The following is a 23726-nucleotide window of genomic DNA, read 5'->3' as shown; positions in this document are numbered from 1 at the left end:
TATTATTAAATGAGTAGTATCAGTGTCTATATGACCTGTTTTCTTTTTGTCTTCTCCCTCAAATAGAAAGGTTTTTTTTTTCATATTGACAATGGCATAAAATCTAATTTGAGAATGAAAACTGTATTGAGACAAGACACCATTACCCTGTCAAATTAGATTTTATGTCGTTGTTATTACATTGACTCTCCAATAGCTCTCTGGGAGGACAGGTCAAAGATTAATGTCTCAGAAGGGCAATCTTCCTCTATTAGAAGAATACCAGGGGCCAGATAATCTTGAGAAAACCTTCCACTGTCAAAAGACAGCGAGCTAAAAAAGACATTCTCTTGGATTGTGTGGATATGTAGGTGTTGGAGTATGTAAGCATGTGTGGATGTGTGTGTGTGTATTGTAGATGTTCATATGCATTGTGTTTTATTTCCATAAATCCCAAACCTTGATTGGTTTTAAGGTTAAGACCTAAGATGGTCTTAACTGTGATCCAAAGTAAGAATTTCATTCAAATGTAAACAGTGTTTAAAAAAAAAAATACGCAGGAATACAGTGATCCCTTCCACATTATGACTTTCCCCATTGCAGTTTTGGTATTTTATGGGTGTTTCCCCATGTATTATGGAATTTTTTTTTTTAGTTCTGTGGAAGCCACAGACAACACATGAAGGTCAGAAGATGACAAAGAGCCCATGAACAAATACTTAACCCAAATTTTACAGTAAGGTACTGTAAACACCCTTAAAAGAGAAAGAAAAAAATAGCAATCAGACTTCTTCTCTAGTACAAAAGGAGGGTCAAAAAGCTTTGCACAGATTTTCAAGATCACCAGAGCATCACACACCTAAACCTCACAATATGGAAATGATAACTACATATCAGACAGGTTAATTCCATGGAAGACTTTAGGAAAATCAGTGGTTTAAGGGAAAATATTGAGATGAAAATATTCAAGGAATTCCCTAGCAGATTTCTTCTTTCATGTGGCAGACAAGTAATGTCAGAACTGATTTAAAGAAGAATACTCAGCAAAATATTCAAATGACTAAAGACCACTTAACACATCCATCAGATAGGAATCTATTTTAATATATACTGCAAACATTAAGCATTTGTTTAGTTTATGTAAGACTGAGGCTATGAGTAACAGTAAGTAATAATAATTTATACTTGTAATTTATAGAAGTAAGCCAACCTATTCCAGTGCCAAAATATAAGAATGGTTCCAGACTATAAAAATGTCCTTGAATGTGCTTATTTCATGGTTTTAATGTACGTCATCTTGGGAAGAAAGGTAGAAAGGAGTCAGGACCTGTGATTTCTATGGTTCAGGGGGCTCCCTAGTGAAGAAACGCTCTCTACCAAAGCATCTCAGAAACTTAGTCTTAGAGGATTGTTTAGGGCACTGAGAGGGTAAGTGACTTTCTTTACATCACACAGACAACATGTGTCAGAAGGCTAGATTTGAATCTAGGTAATTTGGACACTAAGGCTGGCTTTCTGGCCATTAGGTCATGCTGCCTCAAACATTTCATGTTGGACCTATAAATAAAACACTAATTCATAATATTTATGAATAAATCTTCCCTAATGCTGATTCATTTCTGGACTTTAGAGTCAATATCATGTGATGGGAAGTACAACAAACTGGATGCTAGGAAAACTTGATTCTGGAGTCTGGGTCTTAGCTGCATCCGCTTGTATGACATTGGGCAAATAGTTTTATTTCTTGGCTTCAGTTTTCTCAATTGCAAAAAATAAGAGGGCTGGAGAATTTTTCTCCAAGGTCCCTCCCCATCCTAAAATGCTATGATTCTATAGCTCTGTATTAATTATTTAGGAACTTACAAACATACAGCATAGGTACTTCTTAAAAGTATATATATATACATATAAATATCTATATCTGTATACACACACATATATACGTGTGTATGTATATATGTATAAATATATACATATATACATACACACATACATATATACCCATACACACCCACATACATGCATGTATATATCAAATACATATGTACCATACATATATATTATAATGTACCGGAAAACTTTGTGAATCTTTTTTTATGGAATGAGAAACTCTTATATCGATCTTCTTTTTTTTGTCTATAGTGCAAGTCCCAGGTCCAGTTGAAAACCTGCAAGCTATATCTACCTCACCTACCTCAATTCTTATTTCCTGGGAACCCCCTGCCTATGCAAATGGTCCTGTCCAAGGTTACAGATTGTTCTGCACTGAGGCTTCTACTGGAAAAGAACAGGTAGGCGAGAAAATGCATTATAGCTCTGCACACAGAGATGTGCTTGGGCTAGAAAAATGTCTAAGAATATCTTCCAGAAGCTTCCTACAGTTGAGTAGAGTATTTAGTCCAAGTGAGTGAATTAAGTGGATAATTGATTAGTTTTAAAAAACTTGCTATTGGAAGTTTGAATAATTTAATTCAATTCTGAATTGCAGCAGTTATTTGGAACACAAGGAGCTGTGGCGGTAAATAGGCATTAGAGTCAAGTCAATATAAGAGATGCCAATTTTCTTATATGTGGCAACAGATAATTGTTACTGTTGGCTTCACACAAGAAGTGGGGAATTATAAAACCTTGGCATACATCTAGGCCATCTAAAGATCATTTTTGAAAAAAAATGAAAATATGTATATGTACAATAAACATTTAGAAATGTATACATAAAATTATATAGGTGATGTATACATATCTTGAAAGGCAGTGTGGCATAAGAGATGGAGTAATTTGTATGAACATGTATATGTTAGCAACTTTGGGGACTGAGAAATAACAATACAAGTTAATATTTATACAGCCTCTTAAGATTTGCAAAGCGTTTTGAGTGGAATATAGAAATAGTAACAAAGAGGTCACTATTTTTATCACTGCCAGCCTCCTGAAAGCTAGTTCCATTTCAAATTACTTTCTATGTGAAGGGGTCTATAAAATTGAGTCCACAGATAAGTGGATCAAGTATAAAAACAGTTTTTGAATTAAGAAACATAATGATTTACAACCAACTGAAAATTACTCAAAATCGTTAACAATTATAAAACTAAAAATTAAAGTGATTTCAACGTATTACCTCATGCCCCTAAAGTTCACAAAAACAGTGAAAGATTCAGAAAAAAATAGTGTAGGTGGGACTGTGAGAGAAAAAAAAATAAGCCTAATTCTGAGTTGGGAGAGCAGACTTGTTCCAGCCATCTTAGAAAACAATGACAAGTTGTTCAAGAAAAGTTAAAGCCTTGATTATCTCATCTTTCTTTCTTATTCTCCTTTGCTGAATCACAATCCTTGTCATGCCTATGAACCATTCATGTTCCCTGAGTCTATCCTGAGCCCTCTTTTTTTCATTTTTTTATTTTCAGTCTCTAACTTGGAGATTGTATCAGATCCCATGAACTTAATTATCTGATCTATCTAAATGATGTACATTTCTCTACCTCTAGCTCTAATCTTTCTCTTGACCTTCAATCCCACAGTACCAATTGAATGTCATGTAGACATCTTAAATTTAACAAAAACAAAACAGAACTATCTTTCCCCCAAAACCTCCTTGCTTTCATACTTCTCTATTGTTAAAGTTTAAATTCTGGAACACCAAAAACTGGTGTTTCATGATGTGTTATGGTGGAACTGTCTCAAAGTGTTCAGGGTCAGACCACCTCTGATCCAAGTATAGGCATTTATTGAAACTGACACCTCTCATGAAGTGGGCTAAGTTCCAAGAAGAACCAGCAACTTCAGAGAAAGCAAGATAGATTTTTATAGGATAAAGTTGGAATTACATAACGTAAATTTACATAGAATATAGGAATATGATTAATATTAAAAAGATAGAAGGAGTTTGTTAAGGGATTAAGTAATGGAGGAGGGGTCCTATCTATGGTTTGGTGGTCAAACATTCTGGTCATGCTGCCCTCTAATTAGCTATTGTGGTCCTGTCTGATCAACATAGATAATTAGGCATTATGGTCCTGCCTTGGGCTATATGGATGATATGATTATTATTGAATATAAGAACATACCTTTTCAAATATATAGGAATGGTCTGGGGACAATAGCTAAGTAGAGGCAATGACTAGTCCCATCACATGGACATATCTGCTGTTTCTATGGGAACTAAGAGTTCAGGGACATACCTATTGTTCTAGTAAGCAGTGAGGCATATATGAATAAGTTAGGATATTCGTAGGGGGGCTAGGCAGGTACAGTGAGCCTGTAATGAAATTAGAACATTGGTGTTGGGGGGCAGCTTTATTAGGATCTCATCACTATTACTGTCAAGTACACTACTATCCTCCCAGTCCTGCAAACTTGGTGATATCCTTGACTTCTCGAATGCACTTTGCATATGTAAAATTTTTCACCAAATCTTGTCATTTCTACTATCCCATATCTTGTCTATGCCCCTTCTCTCAGCTCATGCAGCCATCACTCTAGTTAAGGTCCTCATCCCTTCTCTATTAGACTTTAGCAATAGCCTTCCAATTTGTCTCCCTGCTTCAAGTCATGGCCCATTTGAATTCACCTTCTATACCCAGATTACTTTTCTAAATTATATATGTGACCATTTTATCCCACCATTCAGCAAAGTCCATTAACTCCCTATTGCTTCCAGAATCAAACATAAATTCTCTTTTAAAGTTCTTAAAAACTACTGACCTTTAAAGCTCTCCATAACCTGGTCACTTGATACCTTCCCTAGATTCTTACACTTTAGTCTCCTCTACACACTATATAATCCAGCTCCTTGCTCACTTGCTTCTCCTTGCACTTGACTCATTCATCTCTATGACTTCTCAGGTGTCATCTTCCATGCCTGAAATGTTCCTGATGTGTCTCCCCATTTCTATATCCCAACTTCCTTGGATTTCTTCAAAATTGCTCAGATCCCACCTATCGGAGGTCTTCTCTCAGACCCCCCCATTTAGTTTTTCTTTCTCTGAAAACTTCACATCACTCTGTGTGTATCCTGTAGGTACCTAGTTATATACATGTTTTCCCCCTCATTAGAATCAAGTTCTTTAGGGGAGAAATGTATTATTTTGTTTTGTTTTCCCCTTTATTTGTATACTTAGTACATAGCACAGTGCTTGGCATATAGTAAGTGCTTAATAAAAGCTTATTGACTGACTTTTTCCTCACTCATTTGTCTTTTACCCTCATGGCTTTCCTGTAGCTCTGCTAAGGAAGGGTCTTGAAGTTTTATATGTCTGAAACCCCCACAACTAGTAACTGTAGCCACTAATCAACTTTTAAAAAGTCAACTTTAAAAAACTTTTAAAAAGAATTAAATTATTATAAAACCCAATTTTCCCAGCTTATTAAAGCTATTCACAAGGTATAATATGTCCTTTTAATATTGTCCATTGGTAATTGAAGCTTCCTATGATATGTTACATGATGTGTTGTTTCCTCAAGCAGGACCTAGATAACTCAATGTAATCATGGCAAATATACAATTTTGAGATAGTCATCTGCCACTAATGCGCTACTTGAATCTCCCTCCCAAATTGCTTTAAAATGGGCTTTGCGGCAGTGCCACTTATTTACAGAGGAAGATCAGTGACACAGTGGATGAAGTGCTGCAGTTTGAATTAGAAAGACCTATGTTTGAGTCCTAATTACTTATTAACCATGTGAACCTGGTCATATGACTTAACTTCTCTGTGCCTCAGTTTCTTCATCTGTAAAATGAAGGTATGAGAATCAATGGCCTCTAAAAGGATCCTCTAGCTCTAAATTTGTGATTTTACTTGGTGGCCTTCCATTTCTCATCTATGATAGGAAAACAATTTTGATCTCCATCATAGAACTCTGAATATTTCAAACAAAAAATGTTGTATAAAATTAAGTCAATATTATGTCCTCACTTTCTGTTTATGTTTAAGTAATAAATAAAGTTGGAATCATCTTTTTTTTCTTAAGGTCTAATTCCTTCTGTAGTCCAGAAACAGATCTCTTTCCATTGAGTTAACAATCTGCTTTCTGGCAATTTATGGAGGAAAAAAACCACTAAATGTATTGTGGAGTGTAAAGTAAATTGGAATTTAATGACTGTAAAAATAGTATAGTGATACATTAGCAGGAGACTACAGAGGATGGTGCTTTAGTCAGAAAGTCTATGTTACAAGTTACCTTTTACAGCTACTCAAATAAGGATTTAAGCTCTGTAGTTTAGTGAACAAAAGTCTAATATCTGATCCATTTATTCCACAGAATGACTGCTATATCTACTTTAATGTTCCTCTTAATAACAATTTCTGCTTTTTTTATCTTCCTAGAATATAGAGGTTGATGGACTATCTTACAAGCTAGAAGGGTTGAAAAAATTTACTGAGTATTCCCTTCGATTTCTGGCTTATAATCGATACGGGCCAGGGGTATCCACCGATGATCTCACAATCGTGACACTTTCTGATGGTAAGTTAAAAGGAGGAAAAACATATTTTTTCAAAGTTAATGTAAAAAAAGTAAACATATAATTATGGTTTAGTCATTTATTACAAATCCTATTTTTAAACTCCTTACTGTCTAGTGGATAGAATACTAAAATTCAAGTCGGGAAGTTCTAGGTTCAGATACTGCCCCTATTATTCATTAGCTGTGTGACTCTGGACAAGTCCCTAACCTCTCTAAAACACAGTTTCCTAATCAATAAAATGAGATGTTTGGATGATTTGGCCCCTTAGGTCCCTTCCACATCTAAATCAATGATTCTATGGTCCTTTCCAAAGGGTACAAAAAAATTAAAAGAAGAGTGGGTTCTCTTTAACCATACTTCCATTAAATGCTAATTTTTTTAAATTAGCTTAATATTGTATAATTGTAATGCTTAAGCTCGTCCCTAATGAAGAGATGGAAATATGTACTACTAGAAAGGATATGACAATGGACTGCTCTTTGTCTCCACTCATTACTATGGATAATCACACTAAGCCAGCCATTAAGTGGAGCTTGGTTTCCCAAACAAAAATCCCTTCCTTGACCACAGCTTTCCCTATTTGTGCTATCTCCCTTACATTGTAAGTTATTTGAAGACATGAACTGTTTCATTTTGTTTTGTTCTACTATCAGACGTTAGAATCGTAGAGGGTGCATATAATGGTAGCTGCTTAATAAATAATTTTTCATTCATTTACCGTCAGACTCAGTAAATAAGTTCTTTAATTTTGCTGAAATATTTCTTTTCCCCCTTCTTTTTTATTATTTGTTACTTTGTTATAAGGGATATTTCACTAGATAAGAAAGAGGGAAGGAGAAGATATATTCAGAAATGAAGGAGATATTAAAATATATAAAGAATTTAAAAGTTTAAAGCCGTAAGCCAAGATCCTGGTGTATTAGGAAGTCTATAAATTTTACTGTTTGCTGTGACCTCAAGTCCATTTTTCCCTTTTCTGAAAAAAAGGTTTTGAAAATATAAAAAGAATAGTGTTCTTGGAAATTAATTTGATTTAGCATGCTTTGTATATTCCTTTTTTAAAATTTATTAATTTATTTTTTAGAAAGAAAAAAAAAGATGGCAAAAAGAGAAATCACCCAGCCAATCCCTGGCTGAGTTTATCTCTTGAATTAGGAAGGATAAGAATCTACAGAAAATACTAATAGATTTAGAAGATTTAAATTTGGGGAACAGAACTAAATAGGTTAAGGTATATCTAGTTTGTTTACAGATTACAAAGGTCCAGAGAGACTCAACAAAGGGAAATTTCCTTAAATCCTGCAAAAGAGGAAAAGAGAAATCTGTCTCTTATAAATAGCAATTAGGTGTAAAAAAGAAAGAAGAGATCTAGAGACAGGAGAATATTTAGAAACTGAATGTAAAACAGAAGTAGAGGAAAAATAGTCTAAGAGGTGAGATTAAAGGTTGATCCAGAAATGCTATTGTGAAAAGATTCTAAGAACCTCATTACTTCTTAAAGTGACAGTGCTCTATGTGTGAAGCTATGACTTATTGATCCATTAAGTTAAAAAAATGAATAAAAAGAAGACACATTGACTTCTTCTTGCCTTACTAACCCATGTTTCTTAAACCTGGGCATATGGGTATGGGTAGACAGGCTTCATAGCTTGTCAATAGAGCAAGGGAAGGGACATGTATCATTAAACAAAGTGAAAGGATGCCATGTGAAATAAAGCATGTTATTGAAATGGATGATAGATGCATGTTCCCTGAACCCCCTTTCATGATACTATTTGCATTGCAGATTCTGGCTCATTTGCTGTTCTAACTTTTAAAAAATTATTATTTCATATTTGACACCACTTCAATATTATTTTTAAAGTAATTCTTATGCCCATCCATCTAATTCTCTTATCATTTGCTGTACAGAGTGGATCTTGGCAGAATAAATTACTTCACACTTGTAATTATAAAAACAAAAGAAAACAAGTGAAAATGAATATTTTACATAATTTATGTAGATTTAATTCACACTCTGAACTGTAGCACTGTGGCCCTGTTCTCCACTTTGGTTTTAAATGTCATAAGTGAGAAAGATAGATTATTTCTCATTAGCCAAAAAATTATCCTTTGGAAGTGTTTCAACTATTTAGGAATAACTAGGATGTCACCAAAGAAAAAAGCTTTCAAAATCAGATATTACTCCATACCAACAAACATGGATGCAAGATGCTTTTAGTACTGAAAAGGTGCTCACCTAAATGGCCACGCAGCCTTAGGCTATATCTAGCCTGCAGATGTGAGTTTTGGGCGAGTCATTTCACAACCAATCAATTCATTCAAAACTGAACAAAACTAAGAGACTGAGGGCAGTTTGGGGGTACAGTGGATAGAGTGCTCAGCCTGGAGTCAGGAAGACTCATCTTCCTGAATTCAAATCTGGTCTCACACACATATTGCGTGACCCTGAGTAAGTCATTCAATCCTGTTGACCTCAGTTTTCTCATCTGTATAAAGAGCTGAAGAAGGAAATAGAAAACCACTAGAGTATTTTTGCCAAGAAAACCCCAAATGAGCTTGCCAAGAAAACCCACAAAGAGTCAGACAACTGAAAATTACTGAATAAAACAACATTTAAAACTAGCCACAGGGCCTTTTCTTTCTGAGCCTGTGTTATCTGATTGTATACACATAAATCCTAATCCTAATATTGGCTCTGTTCTAATAACATCTTGTTTCTTTCCCCTTCAAATGTATAACACTGGAAAGAGAAAACTGAGTGAACTTTGGAAGGTTTTGAGAAGAGTCTACTGAAAACCAGTATGTTCGTCCAATTGAATTGACTTCAGTAGAGTCTTTCTTTTTACTCTGAGGATGTGCTCTCAAAAGTTGCCACCTAGTTAAAATTTCATTACTGTTTTAACCGTTTTGTGATTCTGGCAAGTAAAAATGTCTTCTTAAATCTAGCTCCTCAATATTATTGGTCTCCTAAGTCAACAGGGACCTAATCTCTTCAATTTCTACTGGTTGATTCTAATCTAACACACAAGACATAGAAGCCAAGGAGTAGATCAAGTCCCAGATTGAATTCAAAGATAATCAGAAAAGTTATCCATCAATTAATAATTAAGAAAGACAGTGCTATGGTTTCATCTAAGAGCAAAAAACCAACCAAACATAATTCTTTCAGAGAAGGATAAATACAGGCTACCTTGAGATTCAGTTAGTGAGAGTGTCTGAAGACCTGGAAGTATCTTGAGATGCTAGTGGTCTGAGTCCAAAGACGCTCATATTTTCTTTAACAAAGACTCTAAGTATAGAACCTAAAATACTCTCAAACATGCCTTCTGTGTGTATGACATCAAATCCATGTTTAGGGAATAATTTAGTCTCTTTGAGCACCAATATTTGTTTCTTAATCTGAGAATTAGATCCCCTTTCAAAACAACAAAGCACCTCATCAAAACGCATTTCAAACTATTCTGTTCTACCATATTGAGGGGAGTTTCCAGACCAGACATCTTTAATGAACCATTTGATAAATGATAAATAACTTGACATGTTGAAGATCAAAACACTAAACCAGGTCCTTCCCCTCTGCCTTTCTGCAGTTAAAGCTGACATTTAAGGAATGCTATTAAACATAAGACCAGATAGGTATTGAGATTCCCCCTCCCTACTGAACACACACACAACATACATACATACATATAGGTATATATATATATACGTGTGTGTGGTGTGTATGTGTGTGTATACACATATATATATACTATATATATACACATTTATATACTATATATACGTTTATATATACTATACATATACGTATATGTATGAGAGAGAGAGAGAGAGAGAGAGAGAGAGAGAGAGAGAGAGAGAGAGAGAGAGAGAGAGAGAGAGAGAGAGAGAGCTAATTCTACCATCTCTTATCTATTTTAACTACTTTGGATTAGGGTGAGAAAATGGTAGGGTGAGTTTAGAGCTTGAAATATAGTCTAATTCAGGGATGGGGAACTGCGTCCTCAAGTGAAACCCTTTGACTGAATCCAAACTTCACAGAACAATCCCCTTAACAAAAGGATTTGTTCCGTAAAACTTGGACTCAGTGGAAAGGCCACCCACAAGGACTAGATGGCCACAAGTGTCATTGTGGCTGCAGGTTCTCCACCCCTGAAATTTAATATACTTTCATCCTAAATTCAAAGGCAACATATTACTGGCTTCTAGAGATTAAAAAATAGATTGTTTGCTCTCTAGAAGTCCAGATGATAATCATGCAGGGAACACACACTGGCCTGTTTTGGTTTTTAATGACCTTATGATGCCATTTAGATTTGCATTTTATTCCTTGAAGCAGCATATTCCCAAACCTTTTGAGATCTGGCAGTATAAAGAAGAGAAATCATACTTGGCCCTCTAGATTCTCAACCTTCCACAGAGAAGAAGCTAATGGGTTTTTATAAGCATAAGTACAAACTTTAACCACATGCTAAGTGGCACTCGAGGCCTATATACGGAACATTACGACCTCAAAAATCTGGTTAGTGACTAGGACTAGAGTGCCTTTAATAAAATTATGCCTTTAACATTTACTTTAATGCCAACAACTGGTTACAGAAGAATTTAGTAAAGGATTAATTATTACACATAATAAGAAATTAATATGAGTGAAGGTTGGGTCAAATATAAACTGGCTGATAGGTTATATCCAGGAAGAAGAGTGGAGTAGAACAGAGAGGCAGCTAGTTGCCATGGTGCATAAAATGCCAACCAAGTCAGGAAGACCTGAATTCAGACACTAAATGAGCTATGTGAGTTCGGGCAAATAAATTACCCTCTTCCAGCCTTAGTTTCCTCATCTCTAAAATGAGGATGATGATAATACCTAATTCACAAATTGCTTTATTGTAAACATATATTTACAACATACATACATACAACGTGTACATGCCTATATACCCATACATATACAAATACACATGTATCACATATGTGTTTATACAAACATATGTGTATGTGTGTGTATATTCTTTTATAAGCCCCAAGTTTCATACAAATGTTGGCTCATTGTTTTTTGTTATTGGTGGAAATCAAAGTATTCATAAATTACATATTTGAAAATTTTTTTTTATTATACTTCCTCCTCTTCTCACCATCTTACTAAATTTAAGGGCATGGCATGGTGGTATGAGGAGTTGCTCATGAAACCAGGAACATCTGAGTTCAGGTTCTGCCCTTTGGAACTTACTGATTCCATAATTCTGACAAGTCTCCATACCTCCCAAGTTCTCTAGATAACTTTCAAGATTAGAAATTGGAGGGAAATTATCAACTTGCTTTGGTAGAGGAAGTTTTCTCATTGAGGATTCCCCTATGCCTATGAACTATTGGATCAAGATCATATCTTATCTTCCAAATTGGGGAGAAATAGTGAAGGTTAAATTGGAATATTCTCATATTCCTACTTTGTGGTAGTCTAGAATTTTAATGTATTGATAGTAAAATGAATCATTTCCATTTGCTCCAAAAAGTTTAGTGTCTCTTTTGAAAAGTAGAAGTCATTTCTTACCCCAAATTATATTGTATTAAACAAGAAACTATTAGAAACCTACTGCATACCAGGCACTAAATAGTTACTGGAATACAAAGACAAAAATGAAAGTCATTACTGCCCTCAAGGAACTTGTACTCTATGTTTCTCTTTACTAGTGTTTTTAAACATTCATTCCTACATAATCAATTTTGTACCAAGAGATATTAAATATACATTAAATGTCTCTTTATGAAACTGTTTAAGTTTATGAGAATAGATGATATTAAGACTTCAGCTTCATTTGAGCTGTAATTTTAAGCTACATGATTTCAGACTGTGTCTACAAAGTGACATTGCAATTTAATCAATTCTGGGAGTTAAGTGGATACTCTCCAAAGAGCTTTTTGTATTTTTTTAGACATCTCCTTACTTGTAAGATTCACTTTAAATGCTACCTGAATAACTTCACCTCTACAGAGAATTCAATGAGCTTGAGTGATGACCAGTCTGTTTCCCTGTTCCTCAGTGTAGAGATACATTTGCAGGTGTTGATCAAAAAACTCCTGGTCCAGCACCACAATGCAACACTGTCAAAGAAGCATTGTTGTCATTTAGTTGTTTTAGTCCTGCCCAACTCTTCAGGGTCCCATTTGGGATTTTCTTGGCAAAGATACTGGAGTGGTTTGCCATTTCCTTTTCTGACTCATTTAACAGATGAGGAAACTGAGGCAAACAAGGTTATGTGACTTACCCTTGGTCACACAGATAAGATGCATAGAGAAGTATCATTGTTAGAACTATCACAGCCACAAAAAAGCACTACCTTGGGGATGGAATGGGCTAGAGGGGAAATGTTGAATGTGGAATGACAAAGGGAATGATGAAAGTGTCTCTTCTCCCTCCTCAACAAGAATGTCCCCTGAGAGGAATGGAACAGGGAAATTAAACTGTGTAATAGAAACAATGGAACTTGTTCAAATATATTTGAAGTTAAGAATGTCAAAGTAGTTGTTTTATTTAAAAATATTATATTTAAGCATAGATAGGAGGGGAATTAAAAAGTACTTGAATTTTGATTCCGTTATAATCTTAATCATTTATAATAATAAGTTTGTACTCATTTAAAAAAATCTTTTTCCCCCTTTTGTCTTAGTATTATTTGAGTTACAGAAAAGTGTCAAGAATGACAGTTGGCAGTGACAGACTAAATGTATTTTTCAAAGAGCTGCTGTGTTGCTACAAGTCAGTGTGTATCTCTGGCATCCTGCCGTATGTACATACAACTAAAAATATGACATGAGTGACATTTCTAAGTAGTTTGCTTGCCCTATTTTTGAGAGAAAATATGTTGCACTGAATGGATTAAACAGTAGGGAAGGGGGGAAACATTTTGCAAAATGTAAAATACTCTCTAATTTAGTTTTTACCCACTTTTTCAAGTATAAAGACCCTTTGCAATATCAAAAATGAGATCTGCCATTTAGAGAGGTATCAACTTTTCATTTTAGAACCTGAAATGAAGCAGGAGATATAAACGGTATCAAAAGAAACTAATCTAAAATATCTTGACAGCAACTGAGAAAATTATGTTGCGTATGAATTTACTATTTAACTATTACTGAGAATATCTGAGATTGTGTGTGTTTATATATTTACTAGCTAGCAATATGATTCTAATACAATTATAGTTTGAAAATTCAGACACTGAGATATTAGATATTGAAAGACACTAGGTTTCTGTAACATATGTCTCCTCTAGTTCCCTAAGGAAGCTGCTACTAGAAAAAAATAAAATGGGAGGAAAAGCATGTAAAAGTAGGTGAGTAAATAAGAAATGAAGGCTTACAAGTTCTTTAAAAGAAGAGGGGAAAAAAGATCTTTTTCCCCCTGAATAATTGAGAAGTTGACTATAAGTATGCTACTAAAAAATAGCGTATCTCTCTGGCACACTTCTGTAATTACAAACCACTAAAAATATTGGATGTGTTTCTTAGAATTTCTCCTTTCCTCATTGTAAGAGAGAAAAAGAAATTGTATTAACAGGATTTAGTAACACGGATGACCATTAGAATGAAATATTCCACCATAAAAGCATGTAGATCGCGAGGTGTTCAGCATTGTAAATGAAGCAAAGAAATCTTCCACATGTTTTCATTTCTTTCCACTGGAAGGTTATCAGCTGAAAGCTGTAATTAAATGACAGTTATTTGGTGTCACATTAGGCACATTCTAGATGAACTGTTTTAGGGAATCCCTGGATGGATTACTGGTCCTATAAAAGGGAGTAGAAATGAACAGATGAAGGTACTTTTTATTTCTTCAAGGGACCTTTGAAGTATCACCTGAATTAAGTGCACAGTGATAATTAGATTACAAAGGCATCCCTTTCTCCCCGAAGGATTTTGTGGTTTTTGGCTTTTCCAGTAATCTTTCTCTACTTGTTTTTTGTTTGTTTGTTTATTTTTCCTTTCAGTGCCCAGTGCTGCACCTCAGAACATCTCCTTGGAAGTGGTTAATTCAAGGGTAAGTACCAAATTCCTATTCACATTTTCATTCCCAGTTCATTTATAAGTCCATTCACCAGCTACAGAAATAATACCTTTTTTTTGTCATAAAAAGGAATCCTTAAATTTAATTCACATTCACCTTATTGGATAAAATTGTTTTTCCATGTGAAAAAAAGTATTTAGTAGAAAAAATACAATTGTAGCCAACATTCCTTTTTTCTTTAAGGTTGAAGTAAGTGAATAGCAAATGTGTTACTACTCTTTCTTTGCTAGTAGAGTTAATTTGCTTAGTATGAATTATAAAGTGTCAAAGTCAAAATGAAATCAATCTATTCTGCTTGTTCATGGGAATTTTGTACTGATGGCATCCTAGAAACGGCTGTGGGGTACATAAATGCATAAGTATCCACTGTATGTGTAAAGAGGAGGGAAAGGTGAAGTTTTTTTAGTGGGTAATCTATTGGCTCCAAAGGCTCCAATAGCCTACTTTTTAATGCATCAAATATTTAAGTAAAGCTATTTTTATTTTTATTTATTTTAGTAATTAGCTTTTTTTCCCAATTACATGTAAAGATCGTTTTCACCTTTATTTTTATAAGACTTTGAGTTCCAAATTTTTCTCCCTCTTATCCCTCCTCCTCAAGATAGAGGTTATACATGTGCCATCATATTAAACCTATTTCCACATTAGTCATGTTGTGACAGAAGAAACAGAACAAAAGGAAAAAGCCATGAAAAAGAAAAGAAAAACTCATATGCTTCAGGCTGCATTCAGACTCTATAGTTCTTTTCCTGGAAGCAGATAGTATCATGAGTCTTTTGGAATTATCTTGATCGTTAGATTAATCACACAATGTTTCTGTTGCTGTATACGGTGTTCTCCTGGTTCTGCTCATTTCACTCAGCATCAGTTCATGTAAGTCTTTCCAGATTTTTCTGAAATTGGCCTATTCATCATTCTTATAACACAATAATATTCTGTTACATACATATGCCACAACTATTCAGCTATTCCTCAATGGATGGGCATTCCCTCAATTTCCATTCTTTGCCACCAAAAAAAGAGCTACTATAAATATTTTGTACACGTATGTCCTTTTCTCTTTTCTCCTGACCTCTTTGGGACACAGATCTAGTAGTGGTATTGCTGAATAAAGGGATAATGTGCTGTTTGATTGCCCTTTGACCACAGTTCCAGATTGCTGTCCAGAATGATTAGATCAGTTCACAACTCCACCGACAATACATTAGTGTACAAGGACTGTTTTTTGTTTGTTTGTTTGTTTTTTCTGAAGACATGTAACTGCATTTACTCAGGATTATTGTCCTGAACAAAGTCTGATAGAGGTGATAAAAAAAAATGAAACTATCTAAAGGACTGTGAGTAGAATGACTAAGGCCATTGTGACCAGAAGAATTTAAGTCCGTAAATCTTTAGAACTAGAATGGTAGTTTGAAAAAGAGTTAGAGACCTTGTGTTTTAATATTTTCCTTCTGTTTTTGAAGAACCTGAGGTCTCAAAAGGGCAAATGACCTGTAATAAAAAAATGACAGAGCAGGGGTAAGAGTACAGGTCTTCTGACTCCCATATTACTACTAGAGTTATTACTATTGTACATGAATTCATTCATCCTGATTACATATGAGATGAAGCAGTCTATATACTATATATCATATATGTATTCTACATGTATAAAGAGGAATTATCCCTATTAAATCACAAATCTTTTGAAATAGTTAAGCGTTGTTATCTTTCTTCTAGCACATGGCTTATTCTGAGACATTAAGTTTTCTTTGGTAGTTCTTACAGTCTAGTGGTGGTAATATTTATAAAGTTATTCAGCTAAGACTAAATTAATTAATCAAGAGGTCTTTATTAAATACCTTTTATGTACCAGTTACTATTCTAAGTAAAAAAGAAAATAATCTTCGCTCTCAAGAAGCTTACATTATGCTTGGAGACATGCAACATTTTCAGAGGGATTAAATACAGTTTACATCCAAAAAGAATTATTCAGTGATTGGTGTAGAGGTAGAGGAGGTAAATACCAACATCTAGGGAAATCAGAAAAAATATTTTAAGCCATAACAGTTGACCTGAGTATCACAAGAAGGTAGGTGTTCCCAAAGGGAGTAGTATGGTGGGGAAATGAGAGGGGGCAGCCTGTAAACAGGTATGGAAAAAATAGAATTCAATCCTGAGATTCTACAAGGGGCTAACTCTGAATCAGAGCCATTCTGAGTAGGAATGTCATTCCTAGACTGTCCCACCAAGACATGATTTGGTAATTGTTTAGCAAATGACTCTCCAGAAAGTAAACACCCAACATAGTTTTAAGTTTTATTTGCATGATTTATTTATTTAATTTCCATGTTAACATTTTCTCATCACTTTCTTGCACTTAGACGATGAACAAAATGATATATTCAGCCCTGATCTATAACATTTGCTGATTCCTGAAGGATAAATCCTGACACTGAAAATGTAATAGCTCTTTTGAGTGGGTTTGAGCTGGCTTCAGGAACCCCTAGTGCCACTGTTCCCAGTAGCAATAAATACTTGTTTGTTTCTCATTTCCTGAATAAGGGGTCAAAGATAGGGAATGGGGCAGGAAGGCTATAGCAATTCATCAAGGCATTTGGTAAGATTCCCATGCAGAGATGGATGCAAAGATGAAGCCCTAGATGGCTCCAGCAGACACAGGGGGATTGAGATGAGGTGTTAAGCACTCCAACTTTAGTATATAGCCTACATACCTTGACCCAGAGCAAGTTCCAGAGAGCAGTGTCTCTGGATATCTTAACATACAATGCTTCTAATAGTTAGAAGGACTGGGTTATGACAAAGCCATAAATAAGACATTGATGTAAAATATTATTAAATTCTATAAAAATATTATGAATCTTTCAAAAAATGCTTTTAAATTACCACAGGTCCACATGGACAGAAGATATCAACAAATCAAAACTTAAAACCATTTGCTGTGTATAATCTTGATGGATGTTTGGCACCAGTGTCTCTAGTTCCCAGGCATTAAAATGAACCAGGCAATCTTCAAGATATCATTAGTTTTGAAGACAGGATTCTACTATCAAGTGACCACTAAGAAGTTATATAGTCTTGGTTGAGTCAATCAAACCTCTTCAGATTTCAGACTGCTCATACTTAAATAAAGGTACTGAGCATCATGTTTTATAAGGTCCTGCTAGTCAAAATAGTTTATCAAGACACTATTTATTTACACTTACTTTGAAGAACTAAACTGCTAAAAGCAAGTTCAAGACACACACCAACACTGTTGTTTGTTTGTATTTTGTTTGGGGTGAAGGATTGTGCAAAGAAGGCTGCCCCGTTCATAGGAGTACTTGCTTTACATTGGCACTAAAATGTTTGCTGAAGTAGCTACTTAGGTTTGTGATAGCCAGATGAACCATGAAACGATCAGATGGGCCTCATCCATCAGTTTGAGAAACTTCAGAAACGAGCAGAATCAAGCCTCTTTGAGTAGTAAGTTTTTGTAGAAGTGCAAGGAATCTGCCAAAGTGCCCAAAGTTCCAAACTATCTTTCATATTGCCTTAACTCAGATCTCTGTCTAAAGATATCATTAACTATAATAACTCATAAATCTTCATCCTATTGATAGTCTCATCTTTCCCAATTTTGTGCAACCCAAAAGGGCCACTCATTCAAATATTGATTAAATGAACTTTTTATTACAATGAAAATGAAATGAACAATGTTGGTTTTAAAAATCCTGAAGGTTAGGCAATTCATTGTTCCTAGTAAGGTTTGAAATCTAATTCCTTCTCACAGACTTCCTTCTCTGGGCTTTCCAAAAGACAATATTTGCAAGAAATTCACAATCAAACACCTTGATCTCAAAAGTAATGAATGTCAGGTAGCTTCACTGTCTCTTCACAATATTCACCCCAAATTTGTCTGACTGTCCCTATAAGAATTCCTATTCAAACCCTTTCAGCTACTGCTTAGTGTGCACAAAAACCGATCTTAAACTCTGGGTCGCAAGTGGAAAAAGTTTAAGAAACCCTGTTTGGAGTGGCCATGTGCTGCCCCAGCCTCATCTGCAGTACTCCAAATATTCTCAAGCATCTTTTACAGAGCCCAGTGTATTCATGTGGGTGGGTGGGACAGTCAAGAAGGGGGTGAGTGGATTGTGGTGGTGCTACTGATGATAATAGCGGTGGGATATCCATAAACTCTAAGAATAACCATTCTTAAGTACATCTTGCATGCTTTAAGTATTAAAAGCTCCTAATCTCTTAACTTTCTATTTTTTTTTTCTGTAAATTAAGAGACTTTCTTTTTAAGTATCTGTTATATGGTGGGCCATTAGAATGATATTAAACACTGAATTTAAATTACTCCTAAAGCTACTCAGCCACATACTACTCATCCCTTTTGTGCCTTGAAGATGAGAGCCTTTTGGCAGATAAATAATGGGAACCCTATACTTTAGAGGAGTTACTGAAGTCATCTGATATTAAAATACTGTTTTTGTTTGTAAAATAGAAACATTTCAATACAATCACCATTCACATGAATATTATTATTTCAAAGAAAAATATATGTTTAGAGCCCAATATTCCAATTGGAATGTGACTATTTTTTTTCCTTTAGAACATTAGCATGATAAAGGTTTCCAGGATATTCATGGTACTTTGGGGTTTTATTTTTGTTTGTTTTGTTTTTAGAAGATTCCACTATATCTTTTTAATTTATTGATGGGATTCATATTATAATTTCAGTGAAAAATTAATTATTTCATAGGTAGTTAATAAGGGAATGGAAAGGAAAGAAGAAAAAATTGTAATTGAAAGAAAGAAGGATCTTAGTCTGACTGAAAAGGGTCCTGAAGTAGTATTATATAAAGGTGGCCATTAGCTTATAAATAATTGCTTTGTGGATTAGTGATACCATGTTCCCATATTAATATTTTTACAATCCAAAATATATAAAAGCATTGGGAAGGAGTCATAGAAGACTTGTAATAAGTTTAGAATAAATTAACAATGAAACTTCTTTCTAATACTAATCTAGAAAGAAAGAAACCAAAATATTTGTTATAAACTAATTAATCCTTTATTTCATTTGGGGAATACTTTAAATTCCTAGATATGGCAATTTATATAGTACATTCATTAAATACAAATGCAATACATTTGCTAATATTGTTACTGTAATATTTTCAGATCTGAATGTCTTTAGGGGAAAAAATACTTACCTGAAAGGAGACCTAATTTTTGTCCTAGTTCTGACATTCGTTAGATGACTTCGGGCATGTCATTTGCCTGTTTTGTGACTCAGTTTGATTCCTCAGATATAAAATGAAAAAAAAGATAAAATTTAGCAAGATGTATTCCTGTTCTAAAACTTTATGATTCTAACTCATCTTTAAAAAAAATTATCATATTTTGCAACCAGAAAAAATAATTAGTTTGGCTTGGAGGCTGGTTGAAAGTCAATGTATAATTATCTGCATGTTAAATATGAAATTAGACCAGAATAAAACCCTGTGATCTCATGCATTTTACATATTCACAATAAGATGTGTATCTCCCTCACTGTAGCACAAAAAATTTATAGTTTGTATTTTTTCTGAATTTTCCCAACATTGTAAAAATGAGATTATCTACTTGTCCAGAATAATATTATGTTGTATTTTAAATTTCAAGTGTTTGTTTTCTTAGCATCTGGTATCAGATGTAATGAATGCTCAATAAAGTATCAGAACTGTTTACTTTAAGAATAGGGTTCTTTGAGCTAGTTAAATTCAATGCAGATAATGGAAGTGGCTGATGGGGGAAAGAAATTCTTTGTACTGCACATCTTTGATAAAGGTCCAATACCTCAGATACACCAGAAACCAATACAAACACATAATGCTAAATGTCATTCCCAAATTGATAAGTGATTAAAATATAGGACAATCAGTTCCTTTACAAAAAGATTTCAAAGTATTAACAACAGTATTAAACATTTCTCAAGTTAATAAGAGAAATTATTCAAAACAATTCTGTGGTTTCTTCTTACATCCAGAAAACTGGCAAAATTGAAAAAAATGGAAAGATAAAAGTTGGAGGGTTGTAGAAAGACAGACTCACTAATGCAGTTACTGAGGACATAAATTGGTAAAAAATTTGTAATTATGTCAATAAAATTCCATTCAGTTTGACCTAACAGTTCCACTGCTAGAAAAATGTGTGTCCTATATACATACACATACATACACACGTATATATATATATGTATATGTATAGACATATATGCATATATGTGTGTATACACACATATATATATACATGTGTGTATGTATATATTCCAGGGAGGTCAAAGAGAGTTAAATATACAAAAGCCCCAAAACAGTAATTGCAGCACTTCTTGTAATAGAGAAGAATTAGAAACAAAGCAGGTATCCATTGATTAGATAATGGCTAAAGAAATTGTGGTACATTAATGCATAGAATGTAAATTGTCCATAAGTGTGGAGTGGAAGGAGAATTTGAAGACTGTAAGAAGACACAGGCAGGAAGACACATAAACTAATGCAAAGTGGAGTAAGTAGAACTAGGAAAACAACATTTACTAATGACAACAAAGTCAATGGAAAGAGTGAAAAAAAATGGAAAAAATAAAAATCCCTGACTATTATGTAATTATAATGACCAAGCTAAGTCTTGAAGATGAAATGGAGAAGGTACCATCCTCATTTGCACAGGCAGGGGAAATATGGCTGTGGGACACAGCATATACCATCAGACTGTATTGATATGTTCATTAGATTTGCTAAATTATCTTTCTTCCCTCTAATTATTTTAAAATTATTTGTTATAAAGGATAGCTCTCTGGGTATAAATGAAAGGCATCTATATTTTAAAAAATAGAAGTGAATATAATTGACAAGAACATCTAAGTTTCCCTTAATTCAGTTTCTAAAAATAATTTTGAATGCTCGAAAGTAGTAGTAGTAGTAGTAGTAGTCGTAGTAGTAGTCGTAGTAGTAGTCGTAGTAGTAGTCGTAGTAGTAGTAGTAGTAGTAGTAGTAGTAGTAGTAGTAGTAGTAGTAGTAGTAGTAGTAGTAGTAGTAGTAGTAGAAGTGATGATGGTGGTGGTATGGGAGTAGTAGTAATGGTAGTACTAGTAATGTTAGTACTAGTAGCAGTAGTACCAGTATTAATAGTACTAGTAACTAGTAGTAGTTTGATTGTCTTGAATGTTATCTCAAAGGTCTATATATCAATTTCCAGGTGGAGAATTAAAGTATATAAGAATTTATAAAATCAGAATAAGAGTAAGGAGGAGTATTCTAAGATATTCCTTCCAAAATTTGAATCATTGTGATTTAATTCTCTAATTCAATAAGTATTCATTATTTATATGTCATGTGTAAAGCACTTTATGCTGTGACAGAGGAAGAAATTTGGTTCCTATCCTTAAAGATAGTATTACAGAGGAATGGACATAATTTTTGTTCTAGAAAAAGGTCAGATCTCTGTCACTCCCTTTCCCTCCCTCCCTCCCTTCTTCTCATGTACACATACATGTGTGTATATATATGCATATATATGTGTTTATATATACATGTAAATATCTGTATACACTATGTGTATATATATATGTGTGTGTGTGTGTGTATTATAAATATGTGTGTATAGATAGACACAGATATACACAAAGAGACCCATATTTTTAAGACCAAAGGTGAGATTATTTTATGGATAAGTTAGATTGCACTCTCAGAAACTGTCATCACTCTTAGGTTAAAAACTGATTAATGTCATATAAGTCCACTAAAGAAGATCTGGAAAATGGGCAATTCAGTTCCCCATAGAATCCTACAATTCAAAAATTTGAAGAGACTTGAGAAGTCAAAACATGTAAGCCCATAATGAATCTTCTCTACCAAATCACTCACCAGTGATAATCTAATTCATTTTATTATATTTCTAATTGAGTTATTATTACTAATACACTCCAACTTAGATCTCTTTGCATCTCTTCATTGACCTTTAATTCAGCTGAAACTTTGGGTGTTCAGGTGCAGCAGTGTTCCATAATTCACAGACAGAGATTGTCCCTAGGAGAATAACTGACTTAAAAATTACAGTCTCTGCTTGTGTGTCCATGTGTGTATGATGAGAGAGATCTCAATTTGAGATCATCAGAAGCACTATGCAATTTTCTAAACATTTTCTTCTTTCTATTCCATTTTGGGCTTACTTTGTTGCCCTACTGCAACAAAGCAGTTGAGAGAGCACCTCTGGAGTCATTATACTCCATTCCAAAATCTCCAGTGATTTATTGGAAAAATATGTTAACACAACTTCCATCAGAGGATGTAACCATGAGCAATAGGTAGAAGTTTCAAAAAGTAACTAAAAAAAATCTGAAAAAGCTAATGATCAGCTCACAGAATGGTTGTCTATCCAATGGCATAACATCATCTTAGAAATATGTATTGTTTATCTACTTTCTTCTCCTGTTTGAACTGATTGTCAATCTGCTCTTTTGTGAATGGGTATGATTTTCATACTCATACTCCTTGCAATAATAAACAAAAAGTCATTTGCAAAGAGAAAAAAGCTAGAAAGCTTATTTTTACATAGGGAATCACTTTTCCATTTCAGCTCTATGCAGGGCAGCTTAATGACCCTGGCTAGCATCTTCAGCAAGTATACCCCCTATTTTATGCTCTTTCTGCTATTATTTATCATACAGTTGATATGTGGCTATATCCCTTAAGAAATTGTAGATTCTCTTAAAATATTCATTCGTGATATTTTATTGACTACTTCTTTTTATGTAATGAAAAAGCCATAAGCACATTAGAATCTTGTATCCATTATTTCTTTTGATCATGTGTGATATTGTGATCACTTGTAGAAATTTTATTACAAAAACCTGTCCCCTTTTCCTATTCTCATCACAGACAGGGATAAGAATTGCACCAGCTTTTTAATGGTACAGAGAACTCCTGTATGTGAAAACTTCTCTCTACTAATAAAGGTCAACAGGTTCTTTGCAATCTGTAGTCTTAGAAAATTTCCTAGGGTAAGTAATTTGCCTAGGATTGTAGTCAGGATATAACAGAGTTTAGACTCAAACCTGGGTTTTCCTGGCCCTAATGCCCCTATCTACTAAAGCATACTGCCTCTCATAAATCATAGGTCTGTGTATAAGTTGTCCCAAGTGTTCCTAAGCTAATGCCTCTGAAAAGTGAATGCTCAAATTAACTTTTA

General features: G+C 34.2%; 1 protein-coding gene across 1 annotated transcript in view; it reads left to right on the top strand.

Moving 5' to 3' along the window:
• The window catches only part of DCC (DCC netrin 1 receptor), a 995337-nt gene that overhangs the window by 621344 nt on the left and 350267 nt on the right, over positions 1–23726 (top strand). Inside the window, 3 exon segments of the mRNA XM_072606654.1 lie at positions 2122–2270; positions 6303–6441; positions 14434–14483. Coding sequence (XP_072462755.1) covers positions 2122–2270; positions 6303–6441; positions 14434–14483 — 338 coding nt within the window.

Source organism: Notamacropus eugenii, chromosome 4, assembly GCF_028372415.1.
Source record: "Notamacropus eugenii isolate mMacEug1 chromosome 4, mMacEug1.pri_v2, whole genome shotgun sequence".
Lineage (NCBI taxonomy): Eukaryota > Metazoa > Chordata > Mammalia > Diprotodontia > Macropodidae > Notamacropus > Notamacropus eugenii.
This window is presented reverse-complemented; position numbering and strand designations above follow the sequence as displayed.